The 25617-nt window shown below is 48.0% G+C and overlaps 1 protein-coding gene across 2 annotated transcripts in view; it reads right to left on the bottom strand.

The window, feature by feature from the left end:
- Nucleotides 1-25617, bottom strand: part of SCARB1 (scavenger receptor class B member 1) — a 790530-nt gene that overhangs the window by 301687 nt on the left and 463226 nt on the right. For both annotated transcript variants that reach the window (XM_069620116.1, XM_069620115.1), the window contains exons 6-7: nt 23174-23289; nt 12142-12308 (exon numbers count right to left, since the gene is read on the bottom strand). In XM_069620116.1, coding sequence (XP_069476217.1) covers nt 12142-12308; nt 23174-23289 — 283 coding nt within the window. The remainder of the gene's footprint in view (nt 1-12141; nt 12309-23173; nt 23290-25617) is intronic.

Below are 25617 nucleotides of genomic sequence, written 5' to 3' on the forward strand. Positions count from 1 at the left end.
AGGCAAGATGTAGAGAGAGGCAGCAGTGCAATGACAGGAAGGAAAGAGGCAAGGGTAGAGAGAAGCAGCAGTGCAATGACAGGAAGGAAAGAGGCAAGGGTAGAGAGAAGCAGTGGTGCAATGACGGAGGAAGGAAAGAAGAGGCAAGGGTAGAGAGAAGCAGCAGTGCAATGACAGGAAGGAAAGAGGCAAGATGTAGAGAGAAGCAGCAGTGCAATGACAGGAAGGAAAGAGGCAAGAGGTAGAGAGAAGCAGCAGTGCAATGACAGGAAGGAAAGAGGCAAGGGTAGAGAGAAGCAGTGGTGCAATGACGGAGGAAGGAAAGAAGAGGCAAGGGTAGAGAGAAGCAGCAGTGCAATGACAGGAAAGAAAGAGGCAAGGGTAGAGAGAAGCAGCAGTGCAATGACAGGAAGGCAAGAGGCAAGGGTAGAGAGAAGCAGCGTTGCTAAGACAAGGAAGGAAAGAGGCAAGGGTAGAGAAGCAGTGGTGCAATGACAGAAGAAGGAAAGAAGAGGCAAGGGTAGAGAGAAGCAGAAGTGCAATGACAGGAAGGAAAGAGGCAAGGGTAGAGAGAAGCAGCAGTGCAATGACAGGAAAGAAAGAGGCAAGAGGTAGAGAGAAGCAGCAGTGCAATGACAGGAAGGAAAGAGGCAAGAGGTAGAGAGAAGCAGCAGTGCAATGACAGGAAGGAAAGAGGCAAGATGTAGAGAGAGGCAGCAGTGCAATGACAGGAAGGAAAGAGGCAAGGGTAGAGAGAAGCAGCAGTGCAATGACAGGAAGGAAAGAGGCAAGGGTAGAGAGAAGCAGTGGTGCAATGACGGAGGAAGGAAAGAAGAGGCAAGGGTAGAGAGAAGCAGCAGTGCAATGACAGGAAAGAAAGAGGCAAGGGTAGAGAGAAGCAGCAGTGCAATGACAGGAAGGCAAGAGGCAAGGGTAGAGAGAAGCAGCGTTGCTAAGACAAGGAAGGAAAGAGGCAAGGGTAGAGAAGCAGTGGTGCAATGACAGAAGAAGGAAAGAAGAGGCAAGGGTAGAGAGAAGCAGCAGTGCAATGACAGGAAGGAAAGAGGCAAGGGTAGAGAAGCAGTGGTGCAATGACGGAGGAAGGAAAGAAGAGGCAAGGGTAGAGAGAAGCAGCAGTGCAATGACAGAAGGAAAGAAGAGGCAAGGGTAGAGAGAAGCAGCAGTTCAATGACAGGAAAGAAAGAGGCAAGAGGTAGAGAGAAGCAGCAGTGCAATGACAGGAAGGAAAGAGGCAAGGGTAGAGAGAAGCAGCAGTGCAATGACAGGAAAGAAAGAGGCAAGAGGTAGAGAGAAGCAGCAGTGCAATGACAGGAAAGAAAGAGGCAAGAGGTAGAGAGAAGCAGCAGTGCAATGACAGGAAGGAAAGAGGCAAGAGGTAGAGAGAAGCAGCAGTGCAATGACAGGAAGGAAAGAGGCAAGGGTAGAGAGAAGCAGCAGTGCAATGACAGGAAGGAAAGAGGCAAGGGTAGAGAGAAGCAGTGGTGCAATGACGGAGGAAGGAAAGAAGAGGCAAGGGTAGAGAGAAGCAGCAGTGCAATGACAGGAAGGCAAGAGGCAAGGGTAGAGAGAAGCAGCGTTGCTAAGACAAGGAAGGAAAGAGGCAAGGGTAGAGAAGCAGTGGTGCAATGACAGAAGAAGGAAAGAAGAGGCAAGGGTAGAGAGAAGCAGCAGTGCAATGACAGGAAGGAAAGAGGCAAGGGTAGAGAGAAGCAGCAGTGCAATGACAGGAAAGAAAGAGGCAAGAGGTAGAGAGAAGCAGCAGTGCAATGACAGGAAGGAAAGAGGCAAGAGGTAGAGAGAAGCAGCAGTGCAATGACAGGAAGGAAAGAGGCAAGATGTAGAGAGAGGCAGCAGTGCAATGACAGGAAGGAAAGAGGCAAGGGTAGAGAGAAGCAGCAGTGCAATGACAGAAGGAAAGAAGAGGCAAGGGTAGAGAGAAGCAGCAGTGCACAGACAGAGGAAGGAAAGAAGAGGCAAGGGTAGAGAGGAGCAGCAGTGCAATGACAGAAGGAAAGAAGAGGCAAGGGTAGAGAAAAGCAGCAGTGCAATGACAGGAAGGAAAGAGGCAAGAGGTAGAGAGAAGCAGCAGTGCAATGACAGGAAGGAAAGAGGCAAGAGGTAGAGAGAAGCAGCAGTGCAATGACAGGAAGGAAAGAGGCAAGGGTAGAGAGAAGCAGCAGTGCAATGACAGGAAGGAAAGAGGCAAGGGTAGAGAGAAGCAGCAGTGCAATGACAGGAAGGAAAGAGGCAAGATGTAGAGAGAAGCAGCAGTGCAATGACAGGAAGGAAAGAGGCAAGAGGTAGAGAGAAGCAGCAGTGCAATGACAGGAAGGAAAGAGGCAAGATGTAGAGAGAAGCAGCAGTGCAATGACAGGAAGGAAAGAGGCAAGAGGTAGAGAGAAGCAGCAGTGCAATGACAGAAGAAGGAAAGAAGAGGCAAGAGTAGAGAGAAACAGTTATACAAAGACAGGAGAAGAGAGAAGAGGCAAGGGTAGAGAGAAGCAGCGGTGCAATGACAGGAAGGAAAGAGGCAAGGGTAGAGAGAAGCAGCGTTGCTAAGACAAGGAAGGAAAGAGGCAAGGGTAGAGAAGCAGTGGTGCAATGACAGAAGAAGGAAAGAAGAGGCAAGGGTAGAGAGAAGCAGCAGTGCAATGACAGGAAGGAAAGAGGCAAGAGGTAGAGAGAAGCAGCAGTGCAATGACAGGAAGGAAAGAGGCAAGAGGTAGAGAGAAGCAGCAGTGCAATGACAGGAAGGAAAGAGGCAAGGGTAGAGAGAAGCAGTGGTGCAATGACGGAGGAAGGAAAGAAGAGGCAAGGGTAGAGAGAAGCAGCAGTGCAATGACAGGAAAGAAAGAGGCAAGGGTAGAGAGAAGCAGCAGTGCAATGACAGGAAGGCAAGAGGCAAGGGTAGAGAGAAGCAGCACTGCAATGACAGGAAGGCAAGAGGCAAGGGTAGAGAGAAGCAGCGTTGCTAAGACAAGGAAGGAAAGAGGCAAGGGTAGAGAAGCAGTGGTGCAATGACAGAAGAAGGAAAGAAGAGGCAAGGGTAGAGAGAAGCAGCAGTGCAATGACAGGAAGGAAAGAGGCAAGGGTAGAGAGAAGCAGCAGTGCAATGACAGGAAAGAAAGAGGCAAGAGGTAGAGAGAAGCAGCAGTGCAATGACAGGAAGGAAAGAGGCAAGAGGTAGAGAGAAGCAGCAGTGCAATGACAGGAAGGAAAGAGGCAAGATGTAGAGAGAGGCAGCAGTGCAATGACAGGAAGGAAAGAGGCAAGGGTAGAGAGAAGCAGCAGTGCAATGACAGAAGGAAAGAAGAGGCAAGGGTAGAGAGAAGCAGCAGTGCACAGACAGAGGAAGGAAAGAAGAGGCAAGGGTAGAGAGGAGCAGCAGTGCAATGACAGAAGGAAAGAAGAGGCAAGGGTAGAGAAAAGCAGCAGTGCAATGACAGGAAGGAAAGAGGCAAGGGTAGAGAGAAGCAGCAGTGCAATGACAGGAAGGAAAGAGGCAAGGGTAGAGAGAAGCAGCAGTGCAATGACATGAAGGAAAGAGGCAAGGGTAGAGAGAAGCAGTGGTGCAATGACAGAAGAAGGAAAGAAGAGGCAAGGGTAGAGAGGAGCAGCAGTGCAATGACAGAAGGAAAGAAGAGGCAAGGGTAGAGAGAAGCAGCAGTGCAATGACAGGAAGGAAAGAGGCAAGGGTAGAGAGAAGCAGCAGTGCAATGACAGGAAGGAAAGAGGCAAGGGTAGAGAGAAGCAGCAGTGCAATGACAGGAAGGAAAGAGGCAAGGGTAGAGAGAAGCAGTGGTGCAATGACAGAAGAAGGAAAGAAGAGGCAAGGGTAGAGAGAAGCAGCAGTGCAATGACAGGAAGGAAAGAGGCAAGAGGTAGAGAGAAGCAGCAGTGCAATGACAGGAAGGAAAGAGGCAAGGGTAGAGAGAAGCAGTTATACAAAGACAGGAGAAGAAAGAAGAGGCAAGGGTAGAGAGAAGCAGCAGTGCAATGACAGAGGAAGGAAAGAAGAGGCAAGGGTAGAGAGAAGCAGCAGTGCAATGACAGGAAGGAAAGAGGCAAGAGGTAGAGAGAAGCAGCAGTGCAATGACAGGAAGGAAAGAGGCAAGGGTAGAGAGAAGCAGCGTTGCTAAAACAAGGAAGGCAAGAGGCAAGGGTAGAGAGAAGCAGTGGTGCAATGACAGAAGAAGGAAAGAAGAGGCAAGGGTAGAGAGAAGCAGCAGTGCAATGACAGGAAGGAAAGAGGCAAGAGGTAGAGAGAAGCAGCAGTGCAATGACAGGAAGGAAAGAGGCAAGGGTAGAGAGAAGCAGTTATACAAAGACAGGAGAAGAAAGAAGAGGCAAGGGTAGAGAGAAGCAGCAGTGCAATGACAGGAAGGAAAGAGGCAAGAGGTAGAGAGAAGCAGCAGTGCAATGACAGGAAGGAAAGAGGCAAGGGTAGAGAGAAGCAGCAGTGCACAGACAGAGGAAGGAAAGAAGAGGCAAGGGTAGAGAGGAGCAGCAGTGCAATGACAGAAGGAAAGAAGAGGCAAGTGTAGAGAAAAGCAGCAGTGCAATGACAGGGAGGAAAGAGGCAAGATGTAGAGAGAAGCAGCAGTGCAATGACAGGAAGGAAAGAGGCAAGGGTAGAGAGAAGCAGCAGTGCAATGACAGGAAGGAAAGAGGCAAGGGTAGAGAGAAGCAGCAGTGCAATGACAGGAAGGAAAGAGGCAAGGGTAGAGAGAAGCAGTGGTGCAATGACAGAAGAAGGAAAGAAGAGGCAAGGGTAGAGAGAAGCAGCAGTGCAATGACAGGAAGGAAAGAGGCAAGAGGTAGAGAGAAGCAGCAGTGCAATGACAGGAAGGAAAGAGGCAAGGGTAGAGAGAAGCAGCGTTGCTAATACAAGGAAGGCAAGAGGCAAGGGTAGAGAGAAGCAGTGGTGCAATGACAGAAGAAGGAAAGAAGAGGCAAGGGTAGAGAGAAGCAGCAGTGCAATGACAGGAAGGAAAGAGGCAAGAGGTAGAGAGAAGCAGCAGTGCAATGACAGGAAGGAAAGAGGCAAGGGTAGAGAGAAGCAGTTATACAAAGACAGGAGAAGAAAGAAGAGGCAAGGGTAGAGAGAAGCAGCAGTGCAATGACAGGAAGGAAAGAGGCAAGAGGTAGAGAGAAGCAGCAGTGCAATGACAGGAAGGAAAGAGGCAAGGGTAGAGAGAAGCAGCGTTGCTAAGACAAGGAAGGAAAGAGGCAAGAGTAGAGAGAAGCAGTGGTGCAATGACAGAAGAAGGAAAGAAGAGGCAAGGGTAGAGAGAAGCAGCAGTGCAATGACAGAAGAAGGAAAGAAGAGGCAAGGATTGAGAGAAGCAGCAGTGCAATGACAGAGGAAGGAAGGAGGCAAGAGTAGAGAGAAGCAGTTATACAAAGACAGGAGAAGAAAGAAGAGGCAAGGGTAGAGAGAAGCAGCGGTGCAATGACAGGAAGGAAAGAGGCAAGGGTAGAGAGAAGCAGCGTTGCTAAGACAAGGAAGGAAAGAGGCAAGGGTAGAGAGAAGCAGTGGTGCAATGACAGAGGAAGGAAAGAGGCAAGGGTAGAGAGAAGCAGTGGTGCAATGATAGAAGAAGGAAAGAAGAGGCAAGGGTAGAGAGAAGCAGCAGTGCAATGACAGAGGAAGGAAAGAAGAGGCAAGGGTAGAGAGAAGCAGTTATACAAAGACAGGAGAAGAAAGAAGAGGCAAGGGTAGAGAGAAGCAGTGGTGCAATGACAGAGGAAGGAAAGAAGAGGCAAGGGCAGAGAGAAGCAGTGGTGCAATGACGGAGGAAGGAAAGAAGAGGCAAGGGCAGAGAGAAACAATGGTGCAATGACAGAGGAAGGAAAGAAGAGGCAAAGGTAGAGAGAAGCAGCGTTGTAAAGACAGAGGAAGGAAAGAAGAGGCAAGGGTAGAGAGAAGCAGTGGTGCAATGACAGAGGAAGGAAAGAAGAGGCAAGGGTAGAGAGGAGCAGCAGTGCAATGACAGTGGAAGGAAAGAAGAGGCAAGGGTAGAGAGAAGCAGCGTTGCACAGACGGAGGAAGGAAAGAAGAGGCAAGGGTAGAGAGGAGCAGCAGTGCAATGACAGAGGAAGGAAAGAAGAGGCAAGGGTAGAGAGAAGCAGCGGTGCAATGACAGAGGAAGGAAAGAGGCAAGGGAAGAGAGAAGCAGTGGTGCAATGACAGAGGAAGGAAAGAAGAGGCAAGGGTAGAGAGAAGCAGCGGTGCAATGACAGAGGAAGGAAAGAAGAGGCAGGAGTGCAAGGACAGAGAGTAGCAGAGGTACAATGACCGGAAAGGAAAGAAGAAGCTGGAGTGCAACTGTAGGGGTAGTACAAGGATCAAGGAATGAAAGAGTGAAGGCATTGCAGGCAAGTCACAGGAGCAGTGGAATACAATGGCAAGGCCAGAGCGTTGAGGGTGAGCAGGCGAACAGGTAAAGAGGACCTTTACCAGCCTTTCATCTACTGGCCACCGACAGCTGGACACGCAAGGCTGAATAATGTGTGCCCTCGTGCCCAAACAAGCAGCATCGATAGATCTGCATAGCTAGGGCCCTGCATCCTCATGATGAGGCTCCCAAAGAGGATGAGACAGGATGGGGCCACTGGTATGACATCCTTGGTGTTTCTGTCCCGAGGATGCAAGCTACTGAGTTCTGTGATGCAAGGGTAGAGAAGCAGCAGTGCAATGACTGAAGAACGAAAGCGTGGCAAGTTAAGGTTCCACAAAATCATACATCAATTGCATGCAGCATCAAAGAGGCCCTGGTACGAACTAACGAACCTGCAATGCAGAGGGTTGTTGTTTTTTTTGCTAATTAACTCCAAACCCTTAGGTAGCTGGGCACAACAGAGATAAGTAGACTTCAAGCTTAGTTACAACAGATACAAAAGTACAATATGGACAACAAACATTAGTCACCTCGTGCAGGTTAAAGGGTGCCACGGTGCTAAAGTCACAAAACGTGGACACAAAGGGCACGAGGACTTCATAATTTGGTTACCGTAGATACAATAGGTATGATCATCAGAAGGCGAGACATGTGAGAGAATATTCAGTTCATAGTTTATGGTGGGAGAAGCGTGGTCTGGTGTTGGTGGTCGTTTAGTCGTAGCCAGTTAAGCACGTTATGTCTGAATTTTCGGTAGTATTGTTCAATTCCCAGGTTTAGGGGAATTGCATTCCAAGATGTGGCCGCTTTGACTGGTAAGCTGGAGCCGCACGCTTTCATTTGTTTGAATCTTGGAATCTCAAGGAGGTGGGCATTAGTTGATCTGGTAAGTCGTGTTGAGGTTTTCCTATGTATTCTTTCTGTGAGGTAAGGTGGTGCTACATTATTCAGCCACTTGGAAGTGAGTGAAGCTATTTTGAGAAGAATCCTGTCGTTTATTTTTAGCCAGCGTACATCTCTTCTGAAGTTAGAAATGTGCTCTCTGTTAGGAATATTTAGTGCTGCTCTTTGGGTGTTATTTTGTAGCCTTTGAATTTTATCTAAAATGTATTTGTTGGCACCTGAGTATAGGGCATTACAATAGTCCAGTTTGGACATTAGTAGAGCCTTAGCAAGTGTGAGGCAGCTAGTTTTAGATAGAAATGGTCGACAGGCTCTAATAGGTTTACAGGAATAGGCAGTCGAGGATGCAAGGGAGTTGACCTGTTTTTTGAGTGTTAGGGTGGAGTCTAGGTAAAAGCTTAACGTTTTTACTACAGGCATCACCTTGATTGTGTTGCTGTTAATATTGAACGAGGCATAACTGGAGCCAAGTTTGTTTATGTTGGACTCTGTGCCCAGGATCAAGATCTCAGTTTTGTCGTCATTCGGGCAGAGGCCATGCAATGCCATCCATGCCTGAATGAGGAGGTATATCTTGTTTACCAAGGCGGTGTCCTCGACAAAGTTGCCCGAAAGGGGAATAAGGATCTGGGCGTCATCTGCTTAGTTAGTGTAGGTGACACCCAGTCTGTCCAATTTGTCGAAGAGGGGCTTGGTAAAGATGTTATACATGGTGGGGGAGACACAGGAGCCCTGTGGCACACCGCAGGAGATTTGGATGGGGTCTGCACAGTCTGATGTGGAGAAGGCTCTTATCGTGTGGTTTGCTAGAAAGGACTGGACCCAAGATATAGCATCACTTGAGAAATTGGCAGCTGACTTGAGGTGTTTACAGAAGACTGCATGATCCACCAGGTCGAAAGCGGCCGATAGGTCAAGGAGGAGTAGCACTGCTGTTTTCCCATTATCCTTCAGCTCATCAATTTGGGTCTTGAGGTCTACTCGTGCCGTGTTGGGGCCGAAAGCCAGACTGGCGGGATCCTAGTAGGTGGTTAAGTTCCAGGTACTCCTGGATTTAAAGGTAGGCTACTCTACGAATTATTTTAAGGAGGAAGGGGACTGTGGTGATCGGTTTGTAATTGGTCGGGATGGCAGGGTCTAAAGTTTGTTTTTTCAAAAGTGGGAGAACCCAGCATTCTTTGAGATTATCAGGCACTGTGTTGATCTTGAAGGAGGCATTAATAAGCTTGGAGATGAAAGGGGCTAAATTCTAGCTGCGTCCTCTATAATGTGTGCCAGGCAATTGTCACCCTGGCAATTCGAAGGCTTCAAGGAGAGTATTATTTTCTCAGTCTCTAGGATAGAAATTTTAGTGAATCTAAAGGATGAGCTGGATCTATCAGGTGTAGAGAGAGAGGCAGTTTGTGGATCAATTTGGAGCAGCAGGGACTTTTTTTTTAGCTATTTTAATTTGTGGGGTTTCAATTTTGTTTGCCAATGCATTTTGGATATCGGAATAGAGAGGAGGAGATGGAGGGCACATGCAGAACCTGCAATGCACAAGAGGGTGACATGGAGGAGATGGAGGGCACATACTGTAATACGCAAGAGGGTAACATGGAGGAGAGGAGTTGAGGGCACATGCAGAACCTGCAATGCACAAGAGGGTGACATGGAGGAGATGGAGGGCACATGCAGAACCTGCAATGCACAAGAGGGTGTCATGGAGGAGATGGAGGGCACATACTGTAATACGCAAGAGGGTAACATGGAGGAGAGGAGTTGAGGGCACATGCAGAACCTGCAATGCACAAGAGGGTGACATGAAGGAGATGGAGGGCACATGCAGAACCTGCAATGCACAAGAGGGTGACATGGAGGAGATGGAGGGCACATGCAGAACATGCAATGCACAAGAGGGTGACATGGAGGAGATGGAGGGCACATGCAGAACCTGCAATGCACAAGAGGGTGTCATGGAGGAGATGGAGGGCACATACAGAACATGCAATGCACAAGAGGGTGACATGGAGGAGATGGAGGGCACATGCAGAACATGCAATGCACAAGAGGGTAACATGGAGATGGAGGGCACATACTGTAATACACAAGAGGGTAACATTGAGGAGGAAGGAGGAGAGAGAGGGCACATGCTGAACCTGCAATGTACAAGAGGGTGACATGGAGGAGATGGAGGGCACATACTGTAATACACAAGAGGGTAACATTGAGGAGGGAGGAGGAGAGAGAGGGCACATGCAGAACCTGCAATGCACAAGAGGGTGACATGGAGGAGATGGAGGGCACATACTGTAATACACAAGAGGGTATCATTGAGGAGGGAGGAGGAGAGAGAGAGGGCACATGCAGAACCTGCAATGCACAAGAGGGTGACATGGAGGAGATGGAGGGCACATACTGTAATACACAAGAGGGTATCATTGAGGAGGGAGGAGGAGAGAGAGGGCACATGCAGAACCTGCAATGCACAAGAGGGTGACATGGAGGAGATGGAGGGCACATACTGTAATACACAAGAGGGTATCATTGAAGAGGGAGGAGGAGAGAGAGGGCACATACAGAACCTGCAATGCACAAGAGGGTAACATGGAGGAGATGGAGGACACATACTGTAATACACAAGAGGGCAACATGGAGGAGAGAGGAGTTGAGGGCACATGCAGATCCTGCAATGCACAAGAGGGTGACATGGAGGAGATGGAGGGCACATGCAGAACCTGCAATGCACAAGAGGGTGACATGGAGGAGATGGAGGGCACATGCAGAACATGCAATGCACAAGAGGGTAACATGGAGGAGATGGAGGGCACATACTGTAATGCACAAGAGGGTAACATGGAGTGGAGAGGAGGAGAGAGAGGGCACATGCTGAACCTGCAATGCACAAGAGGGTGACATGGAGTGGAGAGGAGGAGAGAGAGGGCACATGCTGAACCTGCAATGTACAAGAGGGTGACATGGAGGAGATGGAGGGCACATACTGTAATACACAAGAGGGTAACATTGAGGAGGGAGGAGGAGAGAGAGGGCACATGCTGAACCTGCAATGTATAAGAGGGTGACATGGAGGAGATGGAGGGCACATACTGTAATACACAAGAGGGTAACATTGAGGAGGGAGGAGGAGAGAGAGGGCACATGCAGAACCTGCAATGCACAAGAGGGTGACATGGAGGAGATGGAGGGCACATACTGTAATACACAAGAGGGTAACATTGAGGAGGGAGGAGGAGAGAGAGGGCACATGCTGAACCTGCAATGTACAAGAGGGTGACATGGAGGAGATGGAGGGCAAATACTGTAATACACAAGAGGGTAACATTGAGGAGGGAGGAGGAGAGAGAGGGCACATGCAGAACCTGCAATGCACAAGAGGGTGACATGGAGGAGATGGAGGGCACATACTGTAATACACAAAAGGGTATCATTGAGGAGGGAGGAGGAGAGAGAGGGCACATGCAGAACCTGCAATGTACAAGAGGGTGACATGGAGGAGATGGAGGGCACATACTGCAATGTACAAGAGGGTAAAATGGGGAAAGAGGAGACAGAGGGAGCATGCAGAACCTGCAATGCACAAGAGGGTAACATGGAAGTGAGGAGACAGAGGGAGCATGCAAACATGCAGATGGAGGGCACATACTGTAATACACAAGAGGGTATCATTGAGGAAGAGAGAGAGAGCACATGCTGAACCTGCAATGCACAAGAGGGTGACATGGAGGAGATGGAGGGCACATACTGTAATACACAAGAGGGTATCAGTGAGGAGGGAGGAGGAGAGAGAGGGCACATGGTGAACCTGCAATGCACAAGAGGGTGACATGGAGGAGATGGAGGGCACATACTGTAATACACAAGAGGGTATCATTGAGGAGGGAGGAGGAGAGAGAGGGCACATGCAGAACCTGCAATGCACAAGAGGGTAACATGGAAGAGAGAGGAGACAGAGGGAGCATGCAAACCTGCAGATGGAGGGCACATAGTGTAATACACAAGAGGGTATCATTGAGGAGCGAGGAGGAGAGAGAGGGCACATGCTGAACCTGCAATGCACAAGAGGGTGACATGGAGGGCACATACTGTAATACACAAGAGGGTATCATTGAGGAGGGAGGAGGAGAGAGAGGGCACATGCTGAACCTGCAATGCACAAGAGGGTGACATGGATGGCACATACTGTAATACACAAGAGGGTATCATTGAGGAGGGGGGAGGAGGAGAGAGAGGGCACATGCTGAACCTGCAATGCACAAGAGGGTAACATGGAGGCGATGGAGGGCACATACAGAACATGCAATGCAGAAGAGGGTAACATGGAGGCGATGGAGGGCACATACAGAACATGCAATGCACAAGAGGGTAACATGGAGGCGATGGAGGGCACATACAGAACATGCAATGCACAAGAGGGTAACATGGAGGAGATGGAGGGCACATACAGAACATGCAATGCACAAGAGGGTAACATGGAGGAGAGAGGAGGAGATGGAGGGCACGTACTGAACCTGCAATGCACAAGAGGGTAACATGGAGGAGAGAGGAGGAGATGGAGGGTACATACTGCAATACACTAGAGGGTAACATGGAGGAGATGGAGGGCACATACAGAACCTGCAATGCACAAGAGGGTAACATGGAGGAGATGGAGGGCACATACAGAACCTGCAATGCACAAGAGGGTAACATGGAGAGAGGAGATGGGAGCATACAGAAATGCAATGCACAAGAGGGTAACATGGAGGAGAGAGGAGATGGGAGCATACAGAACTGCAATGCACAAGAGGGTAACATGGAGGAGATGGAGGGCACGTACTGAACCTGCAGGCGCTGACGTTCTGAACACCCGATGCCACGCAGGGGCAGAAGCCTTCGTTGGGTGGGTAAACCGTTCCGTTTGCAAACAGGGTTTCTGGAGCAGTGAACCTGAAGGTGGGTATACCTCTGAAATCTGAGGACCCCTGGTATGCCAACGTCATGGACCTGCCATGATGAAATAATGAGAGCAATCAGCTTTCAAGCAAGAAAAAAGGATACGAAAATAACACGTTGCACCCCCAAAACGTGACACTTAATGAGTGCGTAACCCTAGCCCCAGCTCCCCCTTGATTTAGAGTGATGGGGTGGTTGAACTAGTAGGGTAGTAGGCTTGGCTGCTGCCCCCTTGGGTTACGCATGCTCTTAGTCTAAAGAGAAGAAACACTGGGGCAGGAGACCATATATAGTTCAAGACCCACACAAAGCACTGCTGGCAGTCTCACAATATTGAAATGAAGGCATGGGTGATCACTTTCACACATCAAATGACATAGAAATGAGACTAGCAATACAAACCCAAACATAAAGAGACTAGTGTCTCTTGCATCAGACATCATGAATCTACTGTGCCATAACCTAAGACATACCGCGGGCACAGGTTTCCGCTCGGGGTGTGGCACAGCGACCTGGCACCTCCGTTTGCACCAAACAAAGCGAGAAGTAAAAGATCACATGGATTGCGTGGAATGGATGGGCCACATTTTCTAAGTATAAAATACCATGCCTGGGAGGCTGTGTATATGCCTGGGAGGCGGTGGGTGTGCCTGGGAGGCGGCGGGTGTCCCTGGGAGGCGGCGGGTGTGCCTGGGAGGCGGCGGGTGTGCCTGGGAGGCTGTGTGCGTGCCTGGGAGGCGGCGGGTGTACCTGGGAGGCGGCGGGTGTACCTGGGAGGCGGCATGCGTGCCTGGGAGGCGGCGGGTGTGCCTGGGAGGCGGCGGGTGTGCCTGGGAGGCATTGTGCCTGGGAGGCTGTGTGCGTGCCTGGGAGGCGGCGTGCATGCCTGGGAGGCGGCGGGTGTGCCTGGGAGGCATTGTGCCTGGGAGGCAGTGTGCCTGGGAGGCGGCGTGCGTGCCTGGGAGGCGGCGGGTGCGCCTGGGAGGCGGCGGGTGCGCCTGGGAGGTGGCGGGTGCGCCTGGGAGGCGGCGGGTGTGCCTGGGAGGCATTGTGCCTGGGAGGCTGTGTGTGTGTGCCTGGGAAGCGGCGTGCGTGCCTGGGATGCGGCGGGTGTGCCTGGGAGGCGCCGTGCGTGCCTCGGAGGCTGTGCGGCTGAAGCATGTTTTATGTGGTGAAGTGCCATGTATGACACACTTTGCATCGCTGTCCTGTGGACACGCCCACTGCGCTGTAGGAATGATAGATGAGGAGGAACCAGCAAGAGGGCCTCCACACTTGTAGGAGGTGGAGCTGCACCATGTTAATAGACCTTCTAGTTGGCGTCAAATCACCGCCGTACTAGAGTGCCTAGCCTTGCCATAGAGTGGGGCTCCAGATCTCAGACTGCTGGAGGAAAGAAATGAGCAAGGGCAAGAGAAGAGAATGGGAAATAAAAGCAAAGAACCCAAGGTGTGATGCAGTGTGGGTAGAAACCTTTGTCAGGCCATGGATGGATCAGTCCTGCTAGGCGGACCAGCATACTGTAAAAGGGAGGAAGCAGGTCCTAAAGTGGTTCTCCAAGGCAGACTTTGGGAATTGTAAGTTTGAGTGTGTTCTAGCAATCCTGGAAGTGTGATGGTCTCTTTGCCTGGGCATCCCTGTACATTGCACCCCAGGTCAGACGCCAGAATGTAAATCAGTGAGTGGTGTGGTTGAGAAAAGACTGGGTATTCAGGTTAATCTGATTGGTACCAGAAGGTAAGGGAATCAAGGGGTCAGAACAGCAAAATTCAAAAAGCCTGACACCTTGATGTCAAGAATGTTTTGTTCCGTATCATGCCATGCTAGACTTTATTTTGGTTCTTGGCAAGACAGGGTGGTGCCTTACTTGAGATTAGGCGGCACAGACATGGTCATCTATAGATAGAAACTATGCCCATTAGACGGTGTGAAAGAAGAGGTGACGTGCCCCCAAACCAGTAAGCAGGGAGAGAAGGCCCGATGCTCTGCCCTCCTGTATGCAGGGGCAGCTCGCCACCCTTCGGTGTCAAATGTTTTCATGATGAGAATATGTCTTTGCCGCCCCAGTGGTCAAGCCTTAAGTCTAACACCAGATTTTCAATGTACGCCTACATGTGTTAAACCCCATGCATAAAGGAATCGGGGCAAAATGGCCTTAAACATACTTTATATGCCCCGAACAGCGGGCTAAAAAGACCCGAAAGCTGGGAGGCAGTACAACCACTTTTAACTGGGGTGGGTCTTTAATTGAAGCTCCTCTGGAAACAAAGCCCTGCCCCAGGTTTCCCGGGAGTTTAAGGAATGCTATGAACGTCATGCGGTTGGTTATCCCAGTACATAAGTCAGGATTCCTTGTGGACTGAAGCGGTGCTATGCTGTGAGTTAACCTGTATAATCCATCCTGCTCTACCCCTCTCAAGCTGGGCTTCAGTTACCTTGTCCTGGTAAGCGGGAAGCATGCTTATGGTAGGACAAAAAAGGGGTTTAGAGCCTGCTTACCAGCTTACATTTACAGGTCTAGTCCATGTGTTAAGGCCCTTTCCATAAGCCATTTATTTGGGTGTGTTGTGGAGTGCTACCTGCCTCCTTATCTCTGCTTCAAAGCACTTGACAGTAATGTGAAATGACATAACGAGGCGACAGAACATAACCCCCTAGTATTAAAACATGGCATGTTTCAAAAAAATTAAGAATGAGGGGAGAGCAGGCTTAGGGTTAGATACAGTGACGGAAGCAGGGGCAGTCCAAACGGGGGCGTGGGAAGGGCACCCACCTAAAAGCAAAAGAAGTGTGTTCAAGAAAAGCATATATTTAAGTTAAGCTGCATTTAGACTTGGGAACGAAACACAGATACTAACAGCCGAACATTTTACAACATGGCATAGGATAACATCATGCAGTGTAGCACATGATATCTAACAGAGCACGACATGTGATAGCAGGGAAAGCGCAGGAAAGAATATTGCAGCCACATAGAAGACACATGCCACAGCTTAGCATGGCAAACACATAATGGTGCAAGCCAGCATGACAGCACAGCAAGGGCAGCATGTCCCAAACGCGTGACACACCCCTCCCTCGCCAGACTCACCACTTTCTGATTCGAAGGTTGCTCCTCTGGAGGTTGACTGGCAACATGGGATTCGAAGGCTGTTTGGAAGAACAAGGCCCAGAAATCAGAGGCAAGTGGCCCCCACTTTACACTTCCTTCACACCCCCTTCCCTGCACTCCACTCTGGGGAGCTAACTATTCTTTTCTTTCATTAAAAGGCGCTCTCTCTTTAAAACGTATTCCTCGAATCGGCGCTATTCAATACTCCTGGTTCACTGGAGGCCAAAATGTTTATGCAGTACTTATTGATTTTCCTGCGGCCTTTGACATGATTCTCCACAGCATTTTGTGGCAGAAACGTATCAAATGGGGAATTCCTTCTGGGCTATTGAATATGATCATTTCTTTGCATTTGGATCCGAAGACCAAGGTAAGACTGGATCTGGTGGGTAATAGCACTGATTTTATCAGGTAACAGCACTGATTTCATCAATACCTTTCTTGGTCTAAAGCAGGGCTGTATCTTGTCCGCCGTATTCTTCAACTTGTAGGTCAGAAGAATTACAGTGCAGAGTAATTGTTCCCGTTGGGTTCCGGAATGCGCGGATTCCTTGGCTAGGATCTGCCAATGATTTGGTGCTACTTGACCGCACCACCAGAGGACTTCAGAGATGAGCTTGGTATCTATTCAGAAAGGATTGGCCTCTGCATGAACTCTCCCCAACCCAACCTTATGATCTTCACTCCCAGATATCCTGGACCCACACGTACTGGAGACGACCCCACTGAATTGATGGCTTAAGTGGACCTTGGTGTAACTACTGCTCACATGCTTAGGAAGATTAGAATCAGAGTTTAGCAGTGCTCTGGTGGCATTTCGAACTTTGCACATAATCATGTTGGCTATTCTTTAATAGGAATGATCACTCTGTACAAAGAAAACCTACGACCCCCTGATGCTGTAGGAATTTGGGGGCCGAAAAAACTACTTTATATATCTTGAAAAGGAGGTCTGCTATTTGCCTAAAGCATATTAATTCTAACACAACTGCGATATTATTAAACAAATAGAGAAGTTAGTCAAATGATTGGACTAAATCACTTAGTCATGAATGCATTTCCCAAAACTTCAATCATTCTGGAAATAGGAACTATGTGAAAGAGTGCCCACACAATTGTATTGTAAAGAAAATATATGGGTACTGATTCTGGCGCAAGAAAAATTAGATGGCAGGCCGCAGTCCACAACACAAAAGACAAACCCCATAAATATTGAATGGACTAAAACTACAACAAAGTCAAAGAAGGATATCACAAAAATGGACAAAGAAGACCGGAAGGATCCGGGTCCAAGCCGATCGTCAGAGAGCAAAAATCGACAAGATGTTCGCTCCAAAGTAGAGCCTTGGGGCAGCGAGAGATCGCCAAGAACCACAGAGGAATTCTTAAAATGTAGCGATCTAATGAACATTTCTACTCACTCAGACAATGGCTCTCTGAAACCAAAGGAAATGGACAACGATCGGGGGGAATAAAGCCCATTGATCAATTGGATGTATACACAGTAAAGCCTAAAAGAGACAGATGGACAGTGCCACACAGAACAATTCGTATCAAGTCCGGCAGGGGGAAAGGAAGTGGCCAAAAAATCAGAGCCGGAAAGAGAAAAATCTGAGATAGAGAGGGAGATAATAAGATCAAGCCCTCCTAAACAGCGACAAAGGCGAGAAAGAGAAGACTGTCAAAGAAGTCCTCATAAGCATAGAGTGGAAAGAAATTTTGTGAGAAACAAAAAGGCATCCAAAGAAACGATACGAGTCTTTAAGCTCGAGCAAACGGAAATGGAGAAAAACTATGTCATTCTAAACAGACCCACAATTCTCCAGATAAAGAAAATGAAAACCCTGAAAAAGATCAGGACAGAGGACCTAGTGCTCATCGAACCATACCACAGAGAAAAGAAGGCCAAAGCTTTCATACATCTGAAAGCATCTGCCATCGATCACATTGATGAGGCGGTCTATAAGGAATTCCATCAATTAGGCCTATCTTTGAAGGAGTACAAGAGATTCACGGAGACCGAAGCACCCAGAGAGATTTTGACAGAGAACTCTAAACGTCAAAATCATTATAGATCCAAAATGGAAGATCTATACCGGCAATCCGGAAGGCTAAATACTCCGGAAAGGCAGGAGACGTATAGTCGTCAATACCATCAAGGCAGGGGCACAAGATACCCCGCAGATTGGAGGGGGGAGAGATTACACAAATCAAAGAAAAGGTCACCACTCCAGAAAATATTCTGATTGGACAAAAAATACGATAAGAAACAACAGAGAAGACAAAGGATCCACTGGACATCGTACAAGGTCGGGTTGTTTATCCCCTGAGGTTTTCGCAAATGGAGTTGACATGCAGCAGAAAATGATGGAAGAAGAAAGACAACCAAAAGGACCATGGAAATGGCTTATGGCTAACTGGTCAAAAAACAACGGCAAATAGCAACGACCAGGGTTAGCTTGTCGCATTGACGTTAACAAAACCTCCATCGACAACTGCAACAAGCAACCCATTAAGGGAGCCTATACTCTGGGCTCATGGAATACAAGAGGCCATATGCACCTTACTTCACCTGGAGATGTCGATCTGGGTTCGTTTGATATTCTTTGTTTGCAAGAAACCTGGCTCGTCCACCAACCCGCCCTTGACGGGTATACAGTGCTGATTTCCCCCGCAGCGAAAGGCCTCTTAGGTAGACCGTCTGCGGGTTTACTAACAGCTATAAAATCGGGTTCGGGACTGAGTGAACCCAAAAAGTGGAAACAATCATATGAAATGTTAGTTGTCTTGACATCGCATTTACAGGGAAAGATCAAGTAAAAACGGCCCCCTACACATGGTGGCCATCATAAACTGTTATTGGAACCCCCAGCGAATGTCTACCAAATTATTCTGCAACAACATCGCCGAAACAATTGATCAGCTTTATGCAGAATTTGAATCAATCAAGCTCATCATTTGCGGAGATATGAACGCCAAATGTACAGAAGCCCGGGACCCCGCCGCAAACTGGCACCGGAGGGACCTGGAGCAGGCCATCGAAAGAGGTAAAGCCTTAAATGAAGTGATCAGCAAAAGAAATATCCAAAATGTGTCGTCACTGTTCCCAAACCAAATAAACTATCCTACATGGGAACGGAACAACTCCAAAGCCACTTTGGACTAGATCTTCATTTCCAACGGGCTCATCCATGAACTGTCGGGTTTCGAGGTCAAAAAAACTGTCAATAGTGACCACAACCTACTCAGCTGCACATGGCGATCTATAACCAAGACACTCAAATCATATGACTGGATGATAGAGTTAAACCAGCAACAGACTCGCCTTCGGCTAAGTGAAAAAGACCGAGAAAATTAAAAGCACCTGGGAGATGAATATAAGAGACCAAGTATGGGCTGACAAAAAGGAAAGACCGAACTACCTACCGCTACTCCTAGCTTTCCAGGTTAAAGGAGCAGGGAAAGCAAAGATCATGCCTATTACTAACCATTCGTATAATAAGACGGTGGTGGAAAAAAGAAAAAGCGTACGGCGCTTACGAAGAATTGCAAAGAAATCCAACGATGAGCTTGATTGGGAAAATTGGCGCTTAGAAAATAAAGGCTATAAGAATTGGCTCAAACATCACAAAGCAAAGCAATACCAACTGGACGCGGAGGCGATGATGCAAAAACTTCAAACTAAAAAATCTAGAGAGTTTTGGGGTTTGATACAAGAAATGAACAAGCCACTCTCGGCCCCAATGGTAAACGCTGTCGCCGAAGAAAACTGGATCCGTTATTTCACCGCAGAATTTGATGGCCCAACTGATGCCATTCAAGGAGCTCACCTAAACTAGGCGTCAACGTGGGTCGATCTTTCCAATCTTGCGGATATTGAATCAGCGATACAGAACCTAAAAACTTCTAGAGCGCCAGGCCCAGACGGTCTCACAAATACAGATTTGAAAATGTCCCCAAAAAAATGGGCTGAAATGATCAGTAAAATCTTTGCGGAATGTAAAAGAACAAACATGGTGCCGGAATCGTGGCAGAGAGCGGTAATTGTCCCGATCTACAAAAAGGGGCCAAGACAAGAACCCGCAAGTTACAGACCTATTGCCCTTCTGGATATTTTAGGAAAACTGTATGCCACCCTCCTTCTCGTCCACTTTCGAGTCTGGGAAAAAGATAGTCAGGCCAAAGACAAACTACAAACCGGATTCCAGAAAAATGGGTGTACTTCGATAAATCTCCTCATATTGAATATATTGAAAGCAAAAGTTAAAGAGGGGGCGCCTAAAGTGTTCCTGGCATTCGTGGATTTGTCCAAGGCTTTCAATAAGATTGACAGACTGTCTCTGTGGGCAAAGCTAGAAGATTGGAATTGCCCCACTCAAATATTGGAGCCCATAAAAGCTCTCCATACGAACACCAAAATTAGAGTGAAACTCAACTCCCAGGGCTTACTTTCAGAGGAGATCAATGTCAGACGAGGGGTAAGCAGGGGTGCCCGATGGCGCCGGTCTTATTCACGGCTTTCCTAGGTGACTATCAGCGGTACGAGGAAAAAGTACAATCCTTTCCCCCTAAAATCGGGAAAATGGAGATCCCACGGCTACTTTACGCAGATGACATTGTGATTGATCAGACGAAGGTGGGTCTGCAAAGAAAAATCCGTAACTTGGAGTCGTATATCCAGCAGAACAATCTGGAAATTAATAAAGCGAAGACTAAGATCATGGTCCTCGAGAAAGTTCCCAGTAAAAAGATGAAAGATCTAAGGATTACCCTGGCCGAGGCCAAAATTGAAATCGTCACCAGCTTCAAATATTTGGGGATTCAAGTCGACAGTTCAGGTCTAGAAAAGAGTCTTGTCGATCAACTCTGGGAAAAGGAGAAAAAGGTTAACAACGCAAACCAGAGCAGCGGACCGCAAGTACGGTAAATTCTCCTTGATCCCGGCTATAACTTTTTATAACGCTAAAGCTGTGCCGGCCTTGACCTATGGGACAGAGTGTGCTTTATACCTCCAGCGAAATATCTGGAATAAACTTGAAGGATACATTTGGAAAACAGTCCTAGGCCTACCGAAATCTACCGCCATGTCTGCTATAAGAAGAGAGCTGGGCCTAATATTGTTAGCATCAACGGTGGATCAAAGTGCCATGCGCCTTTATAGACTAATTATCATGGCGGACACCCTTCCCATCTATAACATCATACAAGACGAAATGGAAGCAGGCAAGTGTGTGGCCTTGAACAAATGGGTGAATCTGAGAAAAAATGACCTGCTCAGAATTGGAAGTGCAGAGAACGACCTAAAAGAAAATCCAGAAAGAATTAAAAAAACGATGGAAGAGATGGATTGGATTGGGACAACAGAAGAAGCGGTGGGAAATAAACTCCTGAAACATCTCCCCCCCACCTTCAATAGGGGGAAAAAACCCCTATTGTATTGTGCCAAGTTTCCAAATAAGAAGATGAGAACGTTGGTCATGAGAGCGAGGCTTAACCTCCTCCCTACGAGAGAGATCATAACTATTAGAGGAGCAGGAACTGAAAATCATTGTCGGTTATGTAAAAACGACCAAACTATCGAGACGTTAAAGCACCTCGTGATTGAGTGTCCCTTCACAATGGAAAAGAGAAAAGCATACCTCCCTTCTTTGGCTGAAAATATGTGGATCTACCAAGAGGATGAAATCTGGAACAGACTCATTTGGGGAGAAAAGACAAGATGGACGCAGGCTCTGGCCAAAATTATCGATGCGATTTTTGATCAGATAAATACCCTTAAGATTGAGGGAGCCTTGATACGGAACATTGATCCCCAGGGTTACTGCCCACTAGGCCTCGAGATAAGGTCGCCTAACTCGAGCCTCCGGCCGGGCCAGCCTTTCGAGGGAGGTATCTTATGTTTGTATGTAAACACTAGTAGAATGGAATGAGAAGATTTTGACAAAACTCAGTTTTTACTGAGTAAAGCTCAAATAATAAAAAAAAATAATAAAATAAAATATATGGGTATTAAATTTAATAATGTGCATTTTTTCGAGGTACTCGGGTCAGTTGGGAGTGGTTAGAAATAATCGCTTTCGCAGGCTTTGTGCGGAGTTGGTGATGGAAACAACCAAACATCTATTATTGGAATGTGAAAGCCTAAATGGATTAAGGATATCAATATTTATAGCCATCGCATGTGGTGTTCCTATGATTTAGAACCTAGATGGATAGCTTTTTACTCAGGGAATAATGTGGTTTTCATGTATTATCTTGGGCAAATGTGGATGTATATTGAATCGATTCTGAAGATTATTTGGAATTAATATGAAATGTGGCTATTGAGATGGTTTTATTCTTGTACTGAAAGTACTCGGGGCTAAATGGTATTAATTACATTTAAAAAAAGTGGCTTCCATGAAGAACATTTCTTTTAGGCTTTAAATAGCGCTAACATGCTGTCTTACATTTGGGATACAGAGAGTGCATAGCAGACACGAAAACATTGCAGAGTAGGAGAGGTGGGAAGGTGATGGCAAAGACCAGCAAGAAAACACCAGTAGCCAGCTCAAGAGGGGTTGGGGGGGGGGGGGGGGCAGTTTGAGAACATCATTACAGGGAACACGTTCAGTGAACACAGCAGGCACACTTACGCAACATACCATGTACTCTAAAGTTGACCTAAAACGGTTTGAAACATTACACCTACGCATGAAAAAAGCTGGACTAACACAAAAAAGCTCAAGTTAATAAAAAAAAATGCAAGCTGATGCAGCAGTTTGTGAACATACCCTACCCAAAGCATTGTTAAAAGGCCGCAAGAGACACTTCAAGATGGCCACCGCTGTTTCAACAAGTTTTCACTAGTTTGTATCAGAGGAACATGAGAGGACCAGAGGAATGGGGGTGTGTGCAGGTGGCATTGGTGCATCGCCCATTGCTCCAGACTTCCAATATCACCAGTGGCAGTTACATATCTCTCAACTTTTGTGTCCCGTGGGTGGGTAAAATCAGCAGATCTTATTTTGGGTGGGTGAGAACCCATTGTAGTGTATGCAGGGGACTTGGCGGGGGAGTGATCTGATTACTGGGCAGGTGACAGCTGCCAAAAGCGTGAGAGCTATGCAGTTGCAGGAGGTCCCTGAACCAAAGTACCATCTCAGACTTCTGAAATGTGAGGAGAGGCATAGCTACATGCAGCACTTCAACATCATCATACATGCCAGCCCAGGCAGGAGACTCCCGGTGGTGCCCTGTGTGACTTTCTCCAACCTAAATCATCCCTAACCCAGTGCAGTTCAATGGGGAAATCTCCGTCTCCCGCTTCCCGTGATTAAATCTCCCTCCCAGGTGGTCTAAAACGTTGGCATGTATGCATTATGTGCAGCCCTCCTGCCCCCTCCACGAGCATCCGGCAGAAGGCACAGTCGGATCTATTGAGGGTCCAAATGGAGGAGAAAACAGAACTTCGATCCTGGTGCTTTGCGATACTGCAGCCCACAACATCACTTGGCAAATAAAGAGTGCACCCATTATGGCAGAAGTTGGCACCAATAGCAGCTCCATCGAGCAAAGACATCTCCTGTGCAATCCCTCCTTGGACCAGCCCTCCCAAGAAGCTCCCAAGTGCCAGAGGGAGTGGGGATAGAACTCCCAAAAGAGAAGCGAGAAGTTTGGGGGTGGGGACTCCAAGTGAGGACGATTAAAAGCAGAACTACAGGGGAAGCATAACCACATGGAGGGGAAAAGGAGTGTAACATAAAATGCATATCTTTCATCAACAGGGTATAAAGAAAGGGTTACTCTGGTAAAGCGGCCGCACCTGCACGCATCGGGGCTGTAGAACTCCAGGTCGGTGTGCGGCTTCATGAACGGAGGCCACATCTGTCCAGCTGTTCCATTCAGCATATTGCACTGCTCGCTTTGCCAGTAGGTCACCTGCGAAATAAAGATCAAATTGACAAAAACAAATAAAAATTGCAGACACATAAAAGGAGACTGCTGCGGCGAGTGTGGTTAGTGAAAGGTTTTGGTGACCCTCTCCGGGCATGCAATCCCAGCTGGATATCAACAGCGTGCTCTGGGAGATGCAATCCACTCAGCCAGAGGGCAATGCCAGCCAGGAGCCAGGATGGCACAGGACGTTGTGCTGATTGAAAAGCAATTCAACAAGGATTAAGACTTCTGGTGTCAATCTTTCATGCCATGCTATCTTTTTACTCTAGAAGAGACCCCAGATAGGTTCCAGTGGGCGACACCACCAGCTGGCCAATGCTTCCAAATCCCCAGGAGTTCAGGGTTAACACGCCAGTTCATTTTCAGAACACTTCTCTGAAGCCATTTTGGAAGAGTACTGCTCTTGACTGGAAATACTCAGTTCAGTCTCCCATTAAACTCTAATAGAGGTGTCCTCACTACACCCAAACCTACCATCACTAAACGGATCCCCCCCCCCCAAACTCTGAAACCCTTACAGGTAGAAGACCACCCTCAATTGTAGGTCTACTAATACAGCATGAATTCAATGTTGCAATCTCACTAATCACATCGCACCCCCCTTCCCTCTCACGCCAACTATTGATCTGCAATTCTCTAATAGATCCGGGTTTCTCCCCTGCGGATAAAATGTACACGCAATTGTCATCACTTCAAACCACGCAGAAGCACTCGCACAAAGAGACTATTGCAATCCTCACAGTGTCAATTAAGCATCAGCGCCATTGCACCTTCTTAATTGGCTACGCCACATTGGGGTAAATCTCACTGTTCGGAGAAAGGACTCAAAGACCACCCTCCTGAGCTGAGACGAGGCGGGCACAAGGAAAATGGAGCATGCATGAACTACCACTGTCCAACAGTCCTCAAAACAAAGGACAGCCATGACATCCCCGAACCCCATCTGTCAAATCATGACACCTCGGCCACACTCGGACAATTACACTGCAGTGTGACGCCAGCCAGCACCCCAGTCCAGGTTCCTAACCAGAGTAATGACCCAGCAACACTTCCACCGCTACATCTACACACCTCCAGACCAGTGCTATCTACAAACCACTCTTCCAGACCAGTGCTATCTACACACCACTCTTCCAGACCAGTGCTATCTACAAACCACTCTTCCAGACCAGTGCTATCTACACACCACTCTTCCAGACCAGCGCTATCTACACACCACTCTTCCAGACCAGCGCTATCTACACACCACTCTTCCAGACCAGTGCTATCTACACACCACTGTCCCAGACCAGTGCTATCTACACACCACTCTTCCAGACCAGTGCTATCTACACACCACTGTCCCAGACCAGTGCTATCTACACACCACTCTTCCAGACCAGTGCTATCTACACACCACTCTTCCAGACCAGTGCTATCTACACATCACTCTTCCAGACCAGTGCCATCTACACACCACTCTTCCAGACCAGTGCCATCTACACACCACTCTTCCAGACCAGTGCTATCTACACACCACTCTTCCAGACCAGTGCTATCTACACACCACTCTTCCAGACCAGTGCTATCTACACACCACTCTTCCAGACCAGCGCTATCTACACACCACTCTTCCAGACCAGTGCTATCTACACACCACTGTCCCAGACCAGTGCTATCTACACACCACTCTTCCAGACCAGTGCTATCTACACACCACTGTCCCAGACCAGTGCTATCTACACACCACTCTTCCAGACCAGTGCCATCTACACACCACTCTTCCAGACCAGTGCTATCTACACACCACTGTCCCAGACCAGTGCCATCTACACACCACTCTTCCAGACCAGTGCTATCTACACACCACTGTCCCAGACCAGTGCCATCTACACACCACTCTTCCAGACCAGTGCTATCTACACACCACCCTTCCAGACCAGTGTTTTTCCCAGTATACCTGCTTTGGTTCAGAAATAGATACACAGATAACCCAAGCGTCACTACAGAAAGATCACCTGGGAAACACACCACCACAGAGGAGTCGGACACTTGGATGCATCCATTACCTTCTCCGGATTCACACGGTAACCAGGGGTAATGTTGCAGAAAATAATAAACCGAAAAATGGAAGGTGTGAAAATAAGGAATTACGAAAATAAGATGGTAAAAAAACATTGAATCAATGTAAAAATAAGGAATTACAGGGATTAATGCAGTAGTGCAGGTTTGAAACATAATAGCACAAAAGAAAAAGTAGAATTTTAAAAGGGGGAGGGATTAAGGGGTGCTTCGGGGGTCGATGAGAGAAGAGTAGCTGAGGGGTAAGCC

The sequence above is a fragment of the Ambystoma mexicanum genome, chromosome 10, assembly GCF_040938575.1.
Source record: "Ambystoma mexicanum isolate Mex_15411 chromosome 10, UKY_AmexF1_1, whole genome shotgun sequence".
NCBI classification, from domain to species: Eukaryota; Metazoa; Chordata; class Amphibia; order Caudata; family Ambystomatidae; genus Ambystoma; species Ambystoma mexicanum.